This window comes from Macaca mulatta, chromosome X (genome assembly GCF_049350105.2).
Source record: "Macaca mulatta isolate MMU2019108-1 chromosome X, T2T-MMU8v2.0, whole genome shotgun sequence".
NCBI classification, from domain to species: Eukaryota; Metazoa; Chordata; class Mammalia; order Primates; family Cercopithecidae; genus Macaca; species Macaca mulatta.
The window spans coordinates 112,422,880-112,441,210 of NC_133426.1; the positions used below are offsets into that span (position 1 = coordinate 112,422,880).

General features: G+C 36.1%; 1 protein-coding gene across 1 annotated transcript in view; it reads left to right on the top strand.

Moving 5' to 3' along the window:
• The first annotated feature begins 2,023 nt into the window (after positions 1–2,023).
• The window catches only part of IL1RAPL2 (interleukin 1 receptor accessory protein like 2), a 167,361-nt gene continuing 151,053 nt past the window's right edge, over positions 2,024–18,331 (top strand). Inside the window, exons 1-2 of the mRNA XM_077988414.1 lie at positions 2,024–2,101; positions 2,265–2,353. Coding sequence (XP_077844540.1) covers positions 2,024–2,101; positions 2,265–2,353 — 167 coding nt within the window. The remainder of the gene's footprint in view (positions 2,102–2,264; positions 2,354–18,331) is intronic.

The following is an 18,331-nucleotide window of genomic DNA, read 5'->3' on the forward strand; positions in this document are numbered from 1 at the left end:
GAATCAATTTGGCTTTTTTAATGGTATGTGGTATGGATTGTTTTTGCTTTTTTTTTCATTTTTTTCATAACAAATGGTCAATTGTATCAGTATTCTTTAATGGAAATTCCTGCTTTCCAATACATTAAATTCTAAGATATATACATATCTGTATATATGTATATACATATACATATCCATGTATATACATATATATATATATGGAGCTCTATTATGTTTCATTGATATATTTGTCTATTTCTTTGCCAGCACCATGTTCTTTTAATTATGATAACTTTTTAGTATGTTAGTTTTGCTTATGAGAGTCAGATAATTTTTCACAAAGAAAGTGACTCTTGACCAGGTATTAAAAGATGCATAGGCATTCAGCAGACAAAAAAAGAAAAAAAAAATGGAAATAAGTCATGTAAGGCATTCCAGTTAGAAGAAGCATGGGCCAATACACAGAGGTATGAAATCAATTGTATGGTATATTTAAGGACTCTCAGCTGTGTTGTATCACTAGAGGACAGTTCTTATAGTCCAGGGTGGGTTTTGAGGGCAGAGAAGAAGATTGGGACATATTATATAAGGGTCTTTCATTGCTTTGTTCAAAGATTCTGGAATTATCCTTGAAGCAGGGGAGAGTTACTGTAGGCTTTTGAGTAAGGGAATAATATAATCAGCTGTCTTTGGCAGAAGTGTGAGGATGGTATAAAGAGCTTGAGGAACTGCTGTAGGTATTCAGAGAAAGAAGAGAGCTCTGCAATCTGGATTAGTCAGAAGAAGCTTTATAAGGGAACTGCTAAGCTGTGAAAGAATGATAGGGTGTGGTTAATTTAAGGGAATACTCTGATTCATGGGTGCAGGAGGAGAAACCTCTTATATGTTTAATTTATATTTGTATTACTTTTTATCTTATATTTTTTAAGAATCAGGTGAGTTAAAATAAATCCAATATTCATTAGGTGTAGATATCTTCCCATGTAACTTAATTCAAGCCAAGGTAGTTTTTGTTACAAAACGGTGCAATGTGGCTCTTTTAAGTAATCAAGGCTTAAAATGTCAATTAAAGATTTTTCATTCACCAAAAGAAAGCAATTCTGAGAATTTTTAAAACCGTTAAGGAGTGACATACCTTTAAAAGGCAGCTTGGAAACTCATAGGGAAGGAAAGAGTAAGTGGGCAAGCAAAGCAGAACTTCAAGTTAAAACCTAGGCAGAAATTAATTATTTTATCCAACAAAAAAAGCAGAGAGTATATGTTTGTGACTTAACTCCTACTGACTTTTAGTAAAGAACAAGAAAGTGTCAATGGAACATTTTAAACCATGAAATGTAATTGTTTTAAAACTGTGATTAATCTGGGATAGATAAAACCAGAGTTCTTTTTAAAATGATTGGACAGCCTGTTAAGAGAAATGGGATACATAAAGCACAACTTAGAAAACCTTCACAGATATCTATTGTTTCCCGCTTGTTCTATGTGGAATTGCATGACTAACCTAATTATTTACTAACTTTATCTAATTTATTATACTTAAAATAACTTTAAAGATAAATATTAGTGAGCATATAGTGTACCGGTTTTCTTGGTTTGTCTATGTCTAAGAAAATCCAAACTGCCATGCATGCTATTCTAGCTAGATGATTCACTACAAATTACATGGTGGCAACTTCCGGAAATAAAGGCAGAGTTCAGCAGGGAGAAACTCAACTCCTCTCTAGGATCTGTTCTGAAACTTCATCCCCTGAAACATGGGAGAATGTCACACCCCTTGTGCCACAATCTGTTTGTGAGTAAACTGCTATTCTGAGCCACTGCTTAAAATGGTTTAGTTCTGTATGCTCAAAATATTTTAAAGATTCTAGAAAGAAAAAAAAAATTATGGGAAAGAAGCCTGATGGTGAACTCTCTTTTAAATCAGTTAATTGTAGAGAGCAAATAACTTATGAAGAAATTACAAGTTTTTAAGCAAGGAGATAAATATTGGTAATATTATTCATTAAAAGAGGTATTTGGGGGTGAAGAACAAGTTCTGGAAATGGATAGTGATGATAGTCATACAACATTGCGAATGTACTTAACGATGCTGAACTGTACATTCAAAATGGTTACAATGGTAAATTTTATGTTATCTATATTTTACAATTTAAAAAATAATGCATATGAGAGAGAGAGAGAGAGAGAGAGAGAGAGAGAGAGAGAGAGTTGGGGTAATTATAGAGAGTTTCCTCAAAGAAGATATTTCCATCTTTGTTAAGTTTTAGTTTTTCCTTTTCAAGTGTGTGGAACCTGAGTATGGTGAAGATGTTCCTGTTCCATCCTCAGTCCAGGAAAAATACCAGAAGTTTAAACTGAAGTGGAAAAGCCTGTGAGTCAGGAATAGATAAGGTTTTAGCAGAGAGTAATTATAGTTCACGAGTGAGTGATTAAGAGGTTTCGGTGCCTAAAGTGACCATCCTCATGCCAAGCTCTGATGTCCCACACTCTCAATCAGAGCCAACAGATCAGGCAGGCAACAAACATCATTTGTGCCCAGGCCAAGACCTAGGGCAACTTTTCAAAGCTAGTATGGTTCAAAGTGAGTTCTAATTAGATTGGGGATCTGATTAAGCTAATTAGAATAGATAACAGTCTAATTTATTGCAGTAGGTGTTCATTTTACTTCAAGTATTTTTTGCCTTATGATGTTTTCTTTGATAGATTCATTCTATCTAGCCAGCAAATTCATGGAGTTATTTTTAATAGAGAATATATGTGAACAGAAAAGAGGCTGTCTGCTTGCCTGTGTCTCCCATTTGGGAATATGTCTTACTGGGAAAAGTAAAGCTACCATCCGTAGGTGTAACAGCCAAGAATGGGAGTTATTGCATATCCATCTTTATGTATTAAGTGCTTCCCTAGTTGGTGGGTTGGATTTGATTTTTAGGATGGAAGATTGATTCTTGGAAACCATTTCAATAACAGTCACTTATTTTGTTCACTTATTTTACTGAGCCAGTTTCCTTCAATCAGGGTATCTTTTAAAAGCATTTTCTCTTTATAAAATTTTTAAAATCATTCATTAATGAAGTATACTTTATATACAAGGAAACATACATGTTAAGTGTACAGAATGATGAGGTTTGACAAATGTAACCCATAAACTACCAACCAAATTAAGGTTGAAACATTTCCTTTGTGCCCCTATGTAGGCAATCTCCAGCACCTCCCCTATCCCTGCCCCAGGCAACCACTGAGTTTTTTCTTGCTATCTTTTTAAAATATAGATTTGTTTTGTATATAAGTCATGCACTGTATAACAATGTTTCAATCAGTGACAGACCACCTGTACAACAGTTGTTCCATAAGATTATAACAAAGCTGAAAAATTCCTATTGTCTAGTCACATCACAGCTATCATAAAATCATAGCATAACATATTCCTCATATGTTTGTGGTGATACTGTTGTAAACAAACCGACTGTGCTACCAGTCATATACAAATACAGTATATACAATAATGTACAGTATATAATACTTCATAATGATAATAAACAACTATGTTACTGTTTCTTGTATTTACTTATTCTATACTTTTAATTGTTATTTTGGAGGGTACTCCTCCTACATACACAAAAAATGGTTAATTGTAAAACAGCCTCAGGCAGGTCTTTCTGGAGGTATTTCATAAGAAGGCATTGTTATCATAGCAAATGAAAGCTTCACATGTGTTATTGCCCTTGAAGACCTTTGGAGGTGAAAGGCAGTAATATTGATTATCCTGATCATAATCCTGTGTAGACCTAGGCTAATATGTGTTTGTGTCTTAGTTTTTAACAAAAAATTTTAAAAGTTTAAAAACAACTAAAAAATTTGAAAATGGGAAAATGCTTATAGAATAAGGATATAAACAATGAAAATATTTTTGTACAGCTATACAATGTGTTCACATTTTAAGCTAATTGTTATTACAAAAGAGTCAAATAAGTAAAAAATAAATTTTATAAAATAAATTTATAGTAAACTATGGTTAATTTATTATTAAGAAATTTTTTCAATGAATTTAGTGTACCCTAAGTGTACAGTGTTCATAAAGTCTATAGAAGTATACAGTAATATTGTAGGCCTTCACATTTACTGACCACTCAGTGACACATCCAAGACAACTTTCAGACCTTTAAACTCTATTGATGGTAAATGCCCTATACAGGTGTACCATTTTTCATCTTTTATGCCATATTTTTACTTTACCTTTTCTGTGTTTAGATATACAAATATTTATAATTGGTGTTACAATTGCCTACAGTATTCAGTACAGTAATATGCTGTATAGGTTTGTAGCTTAGGAGCAATAGGCTGTACAGTATGGCTTAGGTATGTAGTAGTCTATACAATCTAGGTGTGTGTAAGTACCCACTATGAAATTCCCAGACAAAATCACCTAACAACTCATTTCTCAGAACATATCCCCATCATTAAGCAACACATAACTGTATTCTAGACCTTTGTGTATATGGAATCTTGTAGAATATTCTCCTTGGTGTTTGGCTTATTTGGCTCAGCATAAAGTCTATGAACTTTATCCATATTTTTGTGTGTATCAGCAGCTTTTCTTTTTTTATTATGGTGTGACTATAACAGATTTTTTTCAGCTTAACAGCTTATGGGCATTTCGGTATTCTCTAGTTAGTGTCTATTATGAATTATATGGCTATGAACCTTTGCATACAAGTCTTTCTATGGGCATATGTTATTATATTTCTTGGGTAAATGCCAAAGAGTGGAATTATAGGTATAGTTACCTTTATAAGAAACAATCAAACTATTTTTTTTTTTTTTTGAGACAGGGTCTCGCTCTGTCACCCAGGCTGGAGTGTTATGTTGTGATCATGGCTCTCTGCAGCCTCAACCACCCAGACTCAATTGATTCTCCTACCTCAGACTCTGAGTAGCTGGGACTACAGGTGCATGCCACCATGCTTAGATAATTTTTTTATTTTTTGGAGAGACAGAGTTTTACAAAGTTGCCTAGGCTGGTTTTGAACTCCTGGGCTCAAGTGATCCACTGCTTTGGCCTCCCAAAGTGCTGAGATTACAGGTGAGAGTCACTGTGCCTGGCCTAACCAAACTGTTTTAAAACATAATTGTGGAAGGGGCAGAGCAAGGTAGCCAAACAGATGGCTCCACCAATTGTCCCTCCTTCGAGGACACTAATTTAACATTTGTCTACACACAGAAAAAGCACCTTCGTAAAAACCAAAAATCAGGTGAGCACTTACAGTACCTGCTTTTAACTTCGTATTTCTCAAAGAGGCACTGGAAGAAGGCAGGAAAAACAGTCTTGAATCGCTGATGTCACCCTCCCACCCCCACACCCTGAAAGCAGTCATGTGACATGCACTTGGGAGATGGAAAGGACAGGAATTGTGAGACATTGGATTGAACTCAGTGCTGCCCTGTCTCGGCAGAAAGCAAAACCAGGCTGAACTCTGCTAATGCCCTCCTACGGAGGGAATATTTAAACTAGCCTTTGCTAGAGGGGAATCACCCATCCAAGTGGTTAGAACTTGAGTTTTGGCAAGCTTCGCCACCATGGGCTAAAGTACTCTGGGGCTCTAAATAAGCTTAAAAGGCAGTCTAGGCCACCTGGACTGCAACTCATAGGCAAGTTCTAGTGCTGAATGGAGCTCAGATCTAGGGGTCTTGGGGGCCAGGAGAGCTATTGAGACACCAGTCAAGGTGGCTAAGAGAGTGCTTGTACCACCCCTACCCAAACCCCAGACTGAACAGCTTGTGGCTCCAAAAAAGATACCTTTTGACTACTTGAGGAGAGGAAAAGGAAGAGTGAAGAGGACTTTGTCTTCCATCTTGGATACCAGCTCAGCCACAGCAGGATAGGACACCAGTCAGAGTCATGAGGCCCCATTTCCAGGCCGTCTCTCCCAGACAACATTTCTAGACCCACTCTGTGCCAGAAGAGAACCCAATGCCTTGAAGGGAAGGACACAGTCCAGGTAGGACTTATCACTGGCTGACTAAAAAGCTGTTAGGCCCTGAATAATCAGCAGCGATATCCAGGTAGTATGCCATGGGCCTTCGGTGAGACTCTGAGACTAGCTGGCTTCAAGTGAGATTCAGCATATTCCCAGCTGGGGTGGGTATGGGGAGAAACTCTTTATGCTTGGAAAAAAATTGAGGAAAAGTAAAGGGGACTTTGTCTTGCACCTTAGATACCACCTCAGCCACAGTGGGATAGAGCACCAAGTGGGCACTTAGGGTTCCTGGTTCATGGTTCCAGACCTTGGCTCCTGGATGGCATTTCTAGACCTGCTCTGGGCCAGAGGGGAGACCAAGGCCCTAAAGGGAGAGTCCTCGGCCACGCACCATTCACCACAAGCTCATTAAAGAGTCCTCGGGCTTTAAGGGGACATTGACAGTAGCCTCATAGTACTTTCCATGGGCCTGTGGTGGTGGTGGCCATGGGCTGAAACTCCTCTGCCTGCAGAAAGGGGAGGGAAGAGTAGGAAGGACTGCGTCTCAAGGTTTGAGGGCAACCTCATCTACAGTAAATAGAACAACAGACAGACTTCTGAGGTTTTTGACTCCAGTCCCTGGCTTCTGAATGACGCCTCTGGGCATGCATGGGGCCTGGGAGAGCTTTGCTACCTTGACAGGAATATCAAAAGCCTGGCTACCTTGACCACCTTTCTGATAATCAAATTCAGTAAAGTTGCAAGATACAAAATCAACGTACAAAAATCAGTAGCATTTCTACATACAACAGCAAATAATCTGAAAAAGAAACCAAGAAAGTAATCCCATTTACAATAGCAACCAATAAAACTAAATACCTAGGAGTAAATTTAACAAAAGAATGAAATATCTCTATAATGGAAACTATAAAACATTGATGTAAGAAGTTGAAGAGGACACACACAAAAAGAAGGATTTTCCATGTTTATGGATTGGAAGACTCGATATTGTTAAAATGTCTATGCTACCCAAAGCAATCTACAAATTTAGCACAAACTTTGAAAATACCAATGACATTCTTCCCAGAAATAGAAAAGAAAATTATAAAATGTTTATAAAACCATAAAAGGTCCAGAATAGTCAAAGCTATCATAATGGAGGAATCACATTACCTGATTTTAATTTATAATGCAGAACTAGCCCGGCGCGGTGGCTCATGACTGTAATCCCAGCACTTTGGGAGGCCGAGGCGGGCGGATCACAAGGTCAGGAGATCGAGACCACGGTGAAACCCCGTCTCTACTAAAAATACAAAAAATTAGCCGGGCGCGGTTGTGGGCGCCTGTAGTCCCAGCTACTCGGGAGGCTGAGGAAGGAGAATGGCGTGAACCCGGGAGGCGGAGCTTGCAGTGAGCCGAGATCACGCCACTGCACTCCAGCCTGGGCGACAGAGCGAGACTCCGTCTCAAAAAAAAAATAATAATAATTTATAATGCAGAACTATAGTAATCAAAACAGGCTAGTACTGGCATAAAAACAGACACATAGATCAGTGGACCAGAATAGAGGACCCAGAGATTTATATCCGCACATCGAAATCCATACATCTACCATGAACTCAGTTTAGACTTAGGTGCCAAGAACCTACCATGGGGAAAAGATAGTCTCTTCAATAAATGATACTGGGAAACCTAAATGTTCATATACAGAAGGAAGAAACTGGACCCATATATCTCTCCTTATACAAAAATCAAATAGAAATGGATTAAAGACTTAAATCAAAGGCCTCAACTTTAAAACTACTGAAAGGAAACATTAGAGAAACTCTAGGACATGGGAATAGGCAAAGATTTCTTGAGTAATACCCCACAGACACAGGCAACTAAAGCAAAGATGGACAAATGGTATCACATCAAGTTAAAAAAACTTCAGCACAGCAAAAGAAACAATCAACAAAGTGAAGAGACAGACCATAGAATGGGAGAAAATATTTGCAAACTACCCATCTGACAAAGGATTAATAACCAGAATATATAAGGAGCTCAAACAATTCTATAGAAAAAAAAATCTAATAATCTGACTAAAATTGGACAAAAGATATGAATACACATTTCTCAAAAGAAGATATACAAATGGCACATGGGTATATGAAAAACTGCTTAGCATCATTGATTGTCAGAGGAATGCATATCAGAACTACAATAAGATATCATCTCACCCCAGTTAAAATGACTTTTATCCAAAAGACAGCCAATAACAAATGCTGGAGAGGACATGGAGGAAAAGGAACCCTCGTCCACTGTTGGTGGGAATGTACATTAGTACAACCACTATGAAGAAGAGTTTGGAGGTTTCTCAATAAGCTAAAAATAGAGCTACCATATTATCCAACAATCCCACTGCTGTGTACAGAACCAAGAGAAACAAAATCAGTATATCAAAGAGATATCTGCACTCCCATGTTTATAATAGCACTATTCACAATGGCCAAGATTTGGAAGCAACCTAAGTGTCCATCAACAGACAAATGGATAAAGAAAATGTGGTACTTGTATACAATGAAATACTATTCAGCCATCAAAAATAATGAGATTTTGTTATTTGCACCAACATGGATAGAACTAGATGCCATTATGTTAAGTGAAATAAGCGAGGCACAAAAAGATTCACTTTGCCTGTTTTCACTTATTTGTGGGAACTAAACATCAAAACAACTGAACTTATAGAGATAGAGGGTGGAAGGATGGTCACCAGTGTCTGGGAAAGGTAGTGACGGGTTGGAGGGATGGCTAGTGGATACAAAAATAGTTTAAAATAATAAATAAGACCTAGTATTTGCTAGCACAACAGGGTGACGGTAGTAAAAAACTAATTTAATTGTATATTTAAAAATAACTAAAAGAATATTGTTGGATTGTTTGCAATGCAAAGGATAAATGCTTGAGGGGGTGGATATCCCATTCTCCATGATGTGATTATTATACATTGCATACCTGTATCAAAACATCTCATGTAGCCCAAAATATATACACCTACTATGTACCCACAAAAATTAAAATAAAATTAAATTAAAAATGAAAAAAGCACATGAAACACTTTAAAAAGCAAAATTGGAATACAAATGGAAGATTATATAATTGTATCTTATCAATGTTAAATTCAATGAAGTTGATAACGGTACTGCAATCACATAAGAGAATATTCTTACTCTTAAGAAATACATACTAAAGTCTTTAGGAGCTAAAAGCCTTGGTGTATGAAATATTCTCAAATGCTTCAGGCAAAAATAATATGCATGAGCATGAGTGCGAATGATAAAGCAAAATGGATAAAATGCTAGCAATAGATTAATATGGATTAGGAGTATATGGGTGTTCTTGGTACTGTTTTTATTATTTTCAACTTATTTGTAAAGTTTAAAATTATTTCTAAATAAAAAGCAAAAATAATGCACATAATTTTACCATTTTATAGTTCCACCAGCAGTGGATGAGAAGTACAGTAGCTCTACTTCCCTACCAACACTTGGTATGATCAATCTTTTAAATTTTAGCCATTATAATAGGTGTAAAGTGGTAAGTCATTGTGGTTTTAATTTGCATTTCTCTGATGACTGATGAAGTTGAGCATCTTTCATGTGCTTCTTAGGCATCCCTATATCTTCTTTTGTAAAATATACATACAAGTCTTTTTTCCCATTTTCATTGGGTGATTTTTCTTTGTATTATGTTGAAGGAGTTTGTTATATATACTTAATGACAGTTTTTGTCAAATGTAGGTGTGGCACATATTTTGTCCTGATCTATGGCTTGTCTTTTCATCTTCACAATATTATCTTTTGAAGAATAGAAATTTTTACTTTCGATAAAGTCCAATTTATCAATTTTCTTTTTATGATCCAAATTTTTTGGCTCTAAGAAATTATTATGTTAAGAAATAATAAAAATGTCATTATCATTATTATTTTAAGAGTTATTAAGAGAATGGACTTGAGAGTTACTCAGATCTGAGTTCTAGTGACACAACCACTTAATCTAGTGGCACTGCCATGACCCTGGGCAAGTGACCTAACATCTTTGTTTCTCAGTTTCCTCATATATAAAATGAGGATAGTTTTATTATCTACCTTCCAGAACTGCTTTGAGGAACAAACTAGATAACATACATACAATACTTAATGAAGTTCTTGGTACATAGCAAACACTTATTAAACAGTAGCTGTTGTTATTTGCAAATGTTTGTCTTTGGAACCTTATCATCTTTCTAAAAATTCCTCTCTTTTTAGCTCTCCCAACTTACTCAGGCAACCAAGAAAATTTCTCTACACATATTGAATGGCCAACTCAATGAGGGAATTGTAACGAAATGATTCTAACATACTTTGAATTTTAATGAGCTACTGAAGATGATACTCCCCTGAAAACAAGGGAGAGCATATGGGCCAGTGAACAGAGCCCTAAGTGGCCACTGACAACCTCAAGCAGCAGCTACTCAATTCTGAGGACTTGCTTCTTTGGTCCCAGAGCATCACATAACTCATAGGATACCATCAAGCTCCCTTTCTTCAGACATGGTTTCCTGTATTTGATTTTGGGTCTTGTTCTACTCTAAGACATTTTCCTTATTATTTTTAATATCCTCTCAAATTCAGAAAGCTCTTACTTTCCTGACCTTGTCATAATTAACAATAGCTATTTCTTGCTAATGAGTTATTACCTACAATTTCACATAATTTTTCTGACAGGCTCACAGGCTGACTAATTAACAAGGTTTGATCACCCTCTCAAATCAGTTGGCAAAGTTTTAGGCTTTGACACTGAAAAAGTTCTTTGAAGCTTAGTTACCATTCTTACCTGCTATATGTGAATAATAAATGCAGAGTTGCTGAATGTGGAAGTTTGTCTTCGTCATGTGCTCAGCATTCAAAGATATCTTGAAGCTCTCTTTTAGGGATTATCTGACAGGGATTAGATGCAATTTTAACTCCTGCCCCATAGACAAACACTTATAGCATTGTCATTAAGTAATTTTCATAAAGAACAAATAATTTTTAAAAGATACTATTCAAAACATATTATTAACCAGAGAAGTCTTTCCAAGAAGGCCTTAACCTGATTAAGAGACCATATTTTCTCAATGCATGTGCCAATTTTACCTACACTTCCAGTAATAAAGATACTTGCTCTCTGTATCTCTCTCTTTCTCTCTCACTCACACACACATCACACACACACACAGCATACACCCTTAGGCAGAAAGAACAAATAGAAGGAAAAAAGAGTATACGAGTCTTCAGTTCTCATCATTTGGCTCCCACACAGAGGGGAACAACAGACACTGGGACATATTGCAGAGTGGAGGGTAGGAGGAGAGAGAACATCAGCAAAAATAACTAATGGGTACTAGGCTTAAAACCTGTATGATGAAATAATCTGTACAACAAACCCCCATGACACAAGTTTACCTGTATAACAAACCTGTGCATGTACCCCTAAACTTAAAATAAAAGTTAATTTTTTAAAAAAAGAGGCTTCAGTTAAGAAGTATGGTTGGAAATGATGTTTTCTGCTCAACTAAACTATGGTTAGGGAGGTAGTGAAGCATAGTAGAAAGAATACTGGAGTTTAGAGTCAAAACAGAGGATTAAGTTCCCTTTACATCAATTACTATATGTGTGACCTTGAGTCATAACCTCTTTGATTCACAATTTCCTCATGTGAAAAATCAGTATAGAAATGCTTATGTTACAGAGCCATTGAAAGAATTGAAATAAAAGCATAAAATCTTTGTAAAATCTAAGTGTCCTGTGACATTTAAATATTCTATAATTCTGTAAGGGAATATCAGAGAATTATAAATTTATGTCCTGGAACTACCCAGGTAAGAGCTTTCAATTAGGATATCTGTTGTTATGAGCAGAGTTGCGCTATCCAGATTCCCCTTCAACAAAGGATTTATTGTCCCTGTTACTGGAAGTGTGGTAAGCAGATAGCCTTCAGCTTTAACCTCTTGAGACTGCCTCACCTCACAGAGCTGCCTTGTGCTCTTCCCATGGAGGTATAAGGGAGGAAAAATTATTTTCTCTTTACACTCTAGAATTCTTAGTTGGGACAGACTCCTGTAATGAAGGACAGATTAACAAAAGGAAAGCAAACACAAGTTTATTAACTTATATACTTTATGTATACATGAGGAAAAAAAACAGAGAAATTAGTAAATTTTAAAGAGTTGTCTTAGACTTAAGGCTTAAATACAACAGTTCTCTGCAACAGGGAAAAATGGAAAAGGCCTGGTTAAGACCAGAAGGCCAAAAAAAAAAAAAAAAAAAAAAAGCACCATTAAATAAAGGTAAGATTGATTATGCAGATTTGAGTCCATGCCTTCTCCACTAATCAAGAGTCTCTAGTGATTTCGTCATCCCTCTCTTCTTGGCACAAAGAGGGAGACACCATTACAAAATAAGATTTCCTTTATAGATGTAAATTTATCTTAAAAATTGGTAACTTTTCAGAGCTTCTCCTGTGTCTGCAGTTTCTGAAAATAACCAGCTCAATAATCCTTATGCAAAAGAGGCATAATTTGGAGTGGCATATTCTGGTCTCTAACAGTTATATTTTGGGATGGCATGTCCTTAACCCCATCAGAGGCCCACATTTAATATGTGATTGAGGCCAAGATATGAAGGCCCAGCATAAAAGCAGGGAGAAAGGTTAAGGTGTTCCCAGTAGTTGTCCGGGAGAGAGATGGTGGACACTTGGCCTAAAATAGTGCCAGTTGAGACAGAGAAAAATAGGTACATATATTGAGAATATGCTTTGGATGTAGATTCAATAAGACTCTAGGATGAGAGAAAGAATGGAGTAAAGGATATGCCATAGGTTTTTGGCAAGGTATGTAGTGAAGATTTATTTTTTAGGCCATATTAATTTTGAGATGCCTAATAGACATCCAGGTAGAAATGTAAAGGAGATAGGTAGATATATAAGGTTGGAACTCAGAGGAGAAATAAGGACAAAACTGTAGATTTAGGAATAATCTGTATGAGGACATGGGACTAGATGAGATCACATCCCTAGAATATGGGAAACCAGTTTTCTGTCACTTAGTTATGGAGAACAGTGTTTGTTAATTTCACTCATATAATAGTGTAGGAATGCAACACTTCATTGACTGTATGACTTAAATCCAATAACTAGACCATTTAGAGAGAGTCCTCAATAAAATGAAGGGATTTTTGGTTGTGCTATTGCATACTTTAACCTAATAATTATAGAATTCTTCCTATGTGCTAAGGAATTTGTATGCATTATATCATCTTTAATCCTTAACACATGTAAATGAACACTACTATTATCCTGATGTCACAGATGAAGAAACCAAGGTTCAGAGAAGTGAAGCAATTTTATCCAGATTACACAGTTAGTAAATGATGGAGTTGATTTCCTCCACGTTTAACCTCCACTTGCAGTGCATGATAATATCCAGTAATAGCAGCCATTAGTGGAACACCTAGTAGGTCCAGGTCCTGAGATAAAGTGCTTTATATGGCTTATCTCATTCTAATAAAAATCAACTTATTATCCCTATTTTACTGATGATAAAACCTGTCCTTAGCGATACTAAGTAACTTGGCCAAAATCTTATAGCTCTTGAGTGACAGAGTGGAGTTTCAAATACACATTTGTCTGAATCAAGAACTTTCATATCCTCTGGCCTTAGCTGAGTAGAGAAGGAAAAAAAATTCCCCCAGAAGGGGACATAAATCTCCCCAAATGCCAAGCAGATGGAAAGCATAACATTAAAAATGATTGGTATTAAGAAAATAAATTTCATTGGAAATAAGAAGTTGAAGGTGATTATTAAAAATAAACAAGACATTGGGAAAGCATCTGTTGAATTACTTTCTAAAGCAGTCATCTTTAAATAAGCAATGGTAAAAACATGAATCTAATCTGGCTTCTAAATCTAATTTTTCTGTGACCATGAAGCACAGCCAACATAAGATTGAACCCATGGCCTTGGCTTCTGAGATCAGAATTCTCAAGCACTTAGTGGACTTGAAGATTCTTCTTTTAGTTATGAGAAGCCCAGGAGATGTCCTAAAGCTGAGGAGATTTATTTGATTGGTTTCTATATCCCTCAACATAACATCAACATATAAGTATACCTGTAGTTTCTCTTTTTCTATCATTCTTTCTTTCAGCTCCCAAGGAAGAAGTTTCTAAACATGTCATAAATATATCTAATCTTAATAGGCATTATCCACAACATGTGAACAATTGCTCTGGGGACACCAAATTCCTTTTGGACATTTTGAAAGAAGCTTGTGTGTAGAACTTATGATGGACAAATTTATCTTTGAAGATTTTTAAGATATTTAATTGATCTGCTTGATTGTGCCAACACTTAGCACAGAGTCTGAAACTTACTAGACACAATTATTTGTTGATTTAATAAATGAGCTTTCAACAACTCAAGCCAAAATAATGTTCAGTAGTGTGAATGTTAAGGCATTGCTACAAGCCCATTGTTTTTTAACCAGATATTTCTCCTTGATGTAGTGAGGCCCTCCTCTGGAATAAGGCTCAAGCCCAAGGTAAAACGAATTTTATTGCCTGTGATCCTTTCAAAAACACAGTTCTGAAGGGCTCAGTACAGAATTTGGTGAATATTGAATAGATGAAAGTAAAGTCTAAAGCTTTTCACAAGGCAGGGATGTGTTAGTCAAAAGGAAAGGGGGCTATGTATAGAATCTGTATCTACTTGGTTTTGTTATTTTAAGCTGTTGCCAATCAGTCACTGATTTTAGGTGTTTGACTTAAAATATTTTAAGGGAGTGTGAATATTGAGCTATGATTATTTCCCCAGAGAAGAGAAAGACTTTATTCTCTGTAGCTATTGCTGTACACCTCAGGAACTAGTGATGGGGACATTAATTATACCAAGAGAAAGCCTTTATCCTCTATAGCTATTGCTGTACACCTCAGGAACTAGTGATGGGGACATTAAGCTGACCCATGTGTAGCTCACTACATTCCCTCAGGGTAATGCTATGAAGATGCATCTAAATATTACTTCTCACCTAAATGTGTGTGTATGTGGGGGGATGGGGAAGTAATGACGGTTCAGTTCAGTGGCATTTATTCCTCTTCTGTCATCACTATCAAGTAAATTGAAATGCTCCTAGTACATATTATTTGAGGGTGCTCCCGAATGGAAGATGCCATTTGACTCATTTCAAGTCACCTGCCTTTTTAATCATAACACAATTATACCAAATTTGGCATTAGCATGGCAATTAAATGTTTTAAAGTATTTAAGGGCTTTATATTTATGTTAAATATATATTCAGTAGAAGCACAATAAATAAGGTTCATTTTTATAAGCTGAATTAAAAGTCAATAAAAATAAATAATAATAATAATAATAATAATAATAATAATAATAGAAGCATCAGAGACTGCCTAGGATTTTCAAACTACCAGTTCATCCAAACATCATGTCCAGTGGGTAAGTGTACATCTAAGTACATAGGAGCTACAATGTGTTTCTCAGCAGGAATTTTTCTGTCTTCTGTCATTTTCATTCTGGGTATTATAAATGGTATGTGTTGTTGTATTTCAGTTATTATCTTTCAATTATAGAGTCTGAGAGTACATAGGATTCTTTGAGGTGATCTCTTTCAGCTTCTCTCCCAATAAAGTTATCCTTTTAATAACATTCATGACAGCCAGCCATTTAGACTGAATGTGTCCAGTGACAGGAAACTCATTCTTAGAAAGCAGCCTGTCTTGTTGTTGAAAAGTGCTGAGTTTTAGAAAAGGTGTTTGACTTAAAATATTTTTGTGTTAGGTGAAATCTCTTTCCTTATAATTAACCATCGCTAATGCATTTACTCTCTTGAGTCATACTGGATAAATCTAATCCTTTTCTACATCATGACCATAGACATTTTTGAATACATCTACCATTGTCCATCCACCAATGACCACCCTCACCTCCACTAATCTCTTCTCAAGTTTGAAAACCTCTAGTTCCCTCATCTGTTTGTCTGTCCCTCATGTGAATCTGTTTTTAAACCTTTCATCTTTGGAACTACATAGACCTGAGTTCAAGTACTGGTTGCTTATTATATGACCTGTAAAATGAGGGAAACTATTTCAACCTCATGAGATTATATGAGAGTTAAATTGACAGATAATCGTTTTTTAATATTATTGGTCAAACATTATTCTAAGTGTATTGCACATATTAACTCATTTAATTTTAATAACAGTCCTATGAGGTAATTGCTATTATTATTTTCCCAACTTATACACAAGAATGTTGAGGCAATAAACATTTATTCAAGGTCATATAACTAATTAGTGGCAGAGTAAGGATTTGAACCCAGGCAATCTGGCTCTAGAGTCTTGACCTTTAACCACTATGCTGTACTACCTCTATTAGAAGAGGTAACACACACACACACACACACACACACACACACACGTGTATATATATACACATAAATAAATGCATATATTTGAAAAATGGAAAAACTGTTTTTAAAAATCCTAAATATGGGCCTGATACTACAGATATAATCAAATAATCTTAAAGGGGCAATTTTTTTCAGTTCTGGGACCAGGTTTCATTTGGACACTTTGTAGACTAGATGAATCTAAGTAAATCCTCCTGTCTGTGATGGCCACATGAAGATCCTTCCCTAAGACATAGTGACCCATTCATTTATCCAACATTTATTGAGCACTGCTACAAATTAGGCACAGTGTCATCTGCTGTGGACTAGATGTATCTAAGTAAATCCTCTTGTCTTTGATGGCCACATGAAGGTCCTTCCCTAAGTTATGGTGACCCATTCATTTATCCAGCATTTATTGAGCACTACTACAAATTAGGCATGGTGTCATCTGTTGTGGATACAATAGATCATGACCAAACAGATATAGCTCCTGTCTTCATGGAGTCTGGAATCCAGGTGAAAGACAGATATTAAACAAATAAACACAACAATACACACATGATTACTAATAGTAAGACATTTTGAAGGAAAATGATAGGATGTAATAAGAAACAATAGCACAGGGAAGTTATTCTAAAATTGGGTCGATGGGTGGCTAAGGAAAGGCTTGTCCATGGAAAGAAATCAGGGACTCAAAGGGTGAATTGAAGTTAGCTAAGGAAAATGTTGGGATACAGCATTCGGGAAGGATTTAAAAACATTTTGAAGGTCCTGAAGAGAAGAAGAACTTTATCTGGTCAAGGACCTAAAAAAAAAAGAAGGCCACTGTGGTTGAGAAATAGTGAAGGGGAACCAGAATGACTCTAAATGAAGTTGGAAGATTAGGCTGGAGCTATATAGCACCAGGTGATTGTGCTGAACTGATGCTGTTATTAGGAGTAAGCAGAACAATGTTGCAGAATTGTAGTCAGTGTTTTGGATGCTATCTTGAAAGGAGGCAGCTCGAAAGCATACAGCAAGGAGACTCCAGAGACTCCACCAGTTGCTGTTATAACTCACCTGAGGCTTATATACTAACAGGCAATTAGTCTATAAATACTGATAAAACCTTTTTATTAATATCACCACTAACCTGTTATCTACATCTACAACTCCCACCTCGGGTTACCATTTTGTGCCTAGTTTATGCCCTCCCGTCTTCCTCAGATATTGTTTATAATCAGAGATCATCTATACATAAGTATTGAAGAAAAAGCTATTCAATGTGATTTGCACAAGTAGCATTCACCCCTAGATATGGGACTGGAATCTATATACTGAGAGTAGGGTTGTTGATTATTATAGCCATGTGCCACCTTTTTTCTGCCAGTAACAATAATATCAAGCCCCAAAGTTGAGCTCTGGAGTCACACCGACATGGCATGACTTCATAACTATGGATTAACTCTGCCATTAATTATCTGTGACCTTAAACAAATAAGTTAACCTCTCAGCCTCAGTTTCCGCATTTGAAATGTGAAACTAATGATACTTATCTAAAAAGGTGGTTGTGAGAATTAAATTAAGATACTTAATATGTGGGAAAGAACCTGGCACAATGCCTGATGGGCAGCAGATACTAAATAAATGATAAATTTATTTCTTTATGATATACAACAGAGTGTTTCTTTTCTACAAAGTCACCATAGGGTGATCCTTCACATCCAAATTTATTTTATTTATGTTATATTATACTTGGACATAGATATATTGCTTGGGTGTTACTAACCTCAATTCTACAGTATTTTTATGGAACTATAGTACTAGCATCTGAAAAGAGCCTTAGAAAACTACTTGTATCCTCAACCTTTTAGTAAAAATAGTGATAAAGGTTCCTAATCTTGAAACATATACAACACATGCAGACATTCATTCATACAGGTAGCAAAA